The following is a 2,712-nucleotide window of genomic DNA, read 5'->3' as shown; positions in this document are numbered from 1 at the left end:
ATAAATAATTGCATCTGCTCCAGAAGGACACAGAAGCACAAAAGTGAACGTTAAGAGTTCTATGATGGTGACGTCATAATGGGACATATAATAGACAAACAATAGGCGAACAAAAAGGTGCGTTAACGTGGTGACATAATGAGCCTGTGGAAAACACAACCCTCTCTTACCAGCTGTATCGTCAGTCAAACAACGGCCTAGAACATTAAATGCGAGCCAAAACATGCGCGGTCCTAATAGTGTACATCACACTTACAGTTAGAAAAAGATCATTGAGGCGGCAGGTAGCCTAGTGGTTTGCGCATCGGACTTGTAGCTCGAAAGGTTGCAAGATCGAACCCCTGACCTGACCTGACAAGGTAAAATAAATAGTTATTTCTGCCAATGAACAGTTAACCCACTGATCCTCGGCCGTAAATAGGAATTTGTCCTTAACTGACTTAAATAAAATAAAAAAAATTGCAGGCAGCTGGACAATCAATTTGTATTTTCTATTGGCTACTTCAAATGCTGGCGATGTCCTCGTACACCTGTGTCTAGTCTACTGCGCTTCTTACTACAAAAGCCCTACTACAACAGTTCACAAATCAACACACACATAATATATAACACACATATAGGGTCAGAGTAAAATCAAACACAGACGGAGAAAAAGGTTTGTTCTTACCTGCATTCCTGGCACCTGCACCTCCATTCTCCCGTGTTCCTAACCTCGACTCCACCAACTGTCGTTTCAGTCTCAGTCTTCCTCCTCCTCTCTCCCTTGTAGAGGTCTGAAATCAAACATTAACACGGAACCAAGGTTAAAAACACACGCGGCAGAATGTCCTTCACAACAGGCGAGTTTGTACGTCGTCACCCATTCATGTCTCGTTATACTTTCTTTACTCACCCAACACAGCCCTCCGCGCCCAAAGTAAACTACAAAAAAAAAACTAAACGAAAGTTCCCACTTGTATTGTCTTACTCGACTATCCACGTGGGGAGGGAAAGGTTTTGACTCGTGAAACCGTGACTCCTGCTCGGTGTTGGTTCCAGACAAGTCAGTGTGGTTTGTGAATATGACTCGCGGTCAGTTAGTTTACCGGAGGATCCGCATAGTTCTGAACTCTCTGCTGCAGTTATCACTCTAAAGATTCACTTCAATGGAAGCATTTTGCACTCAGACTGGTCACTTTTTTCTCTCTTGTTATCAACTGTAACAACATCACTATTATTATTACCAACATTTATGGGTACTATTCCAAACTTGAAAACGATCAGTTACTTGAATCTTTGGAAAAGCGTTGGCTAACCAAGATACCTAATGCTTTACTTATAGTAGGTGGGGGATTTTAATATTTCTCTGAATCATTTAATTGACAGATGGCCTCCGGAACAGTCCACTTCTATGAATACAAGTTTGAGGCAGTTGATGGAAAGGTTTGATATTCTAGATATTTGGAGAGTAAAGTTTCCTAATGACGAGTCTTTCACTTGGAGTGATAAGACCCACTGCAGACAATCACCACAGATCTGTGGTTTGTGTCTAAATGTTTTGATTAACAGGCTATTTTGTATGACCTCTGTCATTGCCAACAAAGGGTATATAACAAAGTATTGAGATAAACTTTTGTTCTTGACCAAATACGTATTTTCCATCATAATTTGCAAATAAATTCATAAAAAATCCTACAATGTGATTTTCTGGATTTTTTTTCTCATTTTGTCTGTCATAGTTGAAGTGTACCTATGATGAAAATTACAAGCCTCTCTCATCTTTTTAAGTGGGAGGACTTGCACAATTGGTGGCTGACGAAATACTTTGTTGCCCCACTGTAGCTATTTATACTGACATTACACTGTTTATCTCTGATAATGGTCCTGGCAGAGCATCCCATTGGAAGCTTAATAGCTCTATATTAAAACATGAGTTGGTCAAGATGGAGATGAAGAGTGTAATTACACCTTTTGGAAGAAGGCTTTCAATGACAATTCATACAGTAATAACTTGGAGTTTTTTTAAATATGAGGTTGGAAAATATTTAAGAAAATATTCTGTCCCGAGCCGCCAGAGTCTCCATTCAGCCAGGAGCCGCCAGAGCTGCCAGTCTGCCAGGAGCCGTCAGTCTGTCCCAAGCCGCCAGAGCCGCCAGTCTGCCCGGAGCCGCCAGAGTCTCCCTCCAATCCGGAACCGCCAGAGTCTCCCTCCAGTCCAGAGGCGCCACTCACTACAGACTCGACCATCAGTCCAGTGGCGTCCTCTAGTCCGTGGTCGGCGGTGAGGGTTCCCCGTCCAGAGACATTAAGTAAGGGTGAAGTGGAGCGGGGTCCACGTCCCGAGCCTGAACCGCCACCTCGATTTTATGCCCTCCCAGACCCTCCCATATAGTGTTAGGTGTGCGGCCGGGAGTCCGCACCTACTGTCACACCCTGACCTTAGTATTCTTTGTTGTCCTTGTTATTTTGGTTAGGTCAGGGTGTGACATGGGTGATGTATGTGGTTTAGTCTTGTCTAGGGGTTTTGTATGTTTATGAGTTTGTGACTAGTCTAGGTGTTTTGTATGTCTATTGTTGCCTAGATTGGTTCTCAATCAGGGACAGCTGTCTATCATTGTCTCTGATTGGGAACCATATTTAGGCAGCCATATTCTGTGGGTATTTAGTGGGTGATTGTTCCTGTGTACAGTGTTCACGTTACGTTTCGTCTTCGGTCGGTTTGTTGTTTTGTTT

The 2,712-nt window shown here is 43.0% G+C and overlaps 1 protein-coding gene across 1 annotated transcript in view; it reads right to left on the bottom strand.

The window, feature by feature from the left end:
* The window catches only part of LOC112241722 (serine/threonine-protein kinase 26), an 18,976-nt gene extending 17,872 nt beyond the window's left edge, over positions 1-1,104 (bottom strand). Inside the window, exons 1-2 of the mRNA XM_042328075.1 lie at positions 893-1,104; positions 668-773 (exon numbers count right to left, since the gene is read on the bottom strand). Of these exons, the coding sequence (XP_042184009.1) occupies positions 668-694 (27 nt within the window). The 5' untranslated portion in view covers positions 695-773; positions 893-1,104. The remainder of the gene's footprint in view (positions 1-667; positions 774-892) is intronic.
* Between the last annotated feature and the right edge of the window lie 1,608 nt (positions 1,105-2,712).

The sequence above is a fragment of the Oncorhynchus tshawytscha genome, linkage group LG10, assembly GCF_018296145.1.
Source record: "Oncorhynchus tshawytscha isolate Ot180627B linkage group LG10, Otsh_v2.0, whole genome shotgun sequence".
Taxonomy (NCBI): domain Eukaryota; kingdom Metazoa; phylum Chordata; class Actinopteri; order Salmoniformes; family Salmonidae; genus Oncorhynchus; species Oncorhynchus tshawytscha.
The sequence above is the reverse complement of the archived record's forward strand: the minus strand, read 5'-3'. Positions and strand labels throughout refer to the sequence as shown.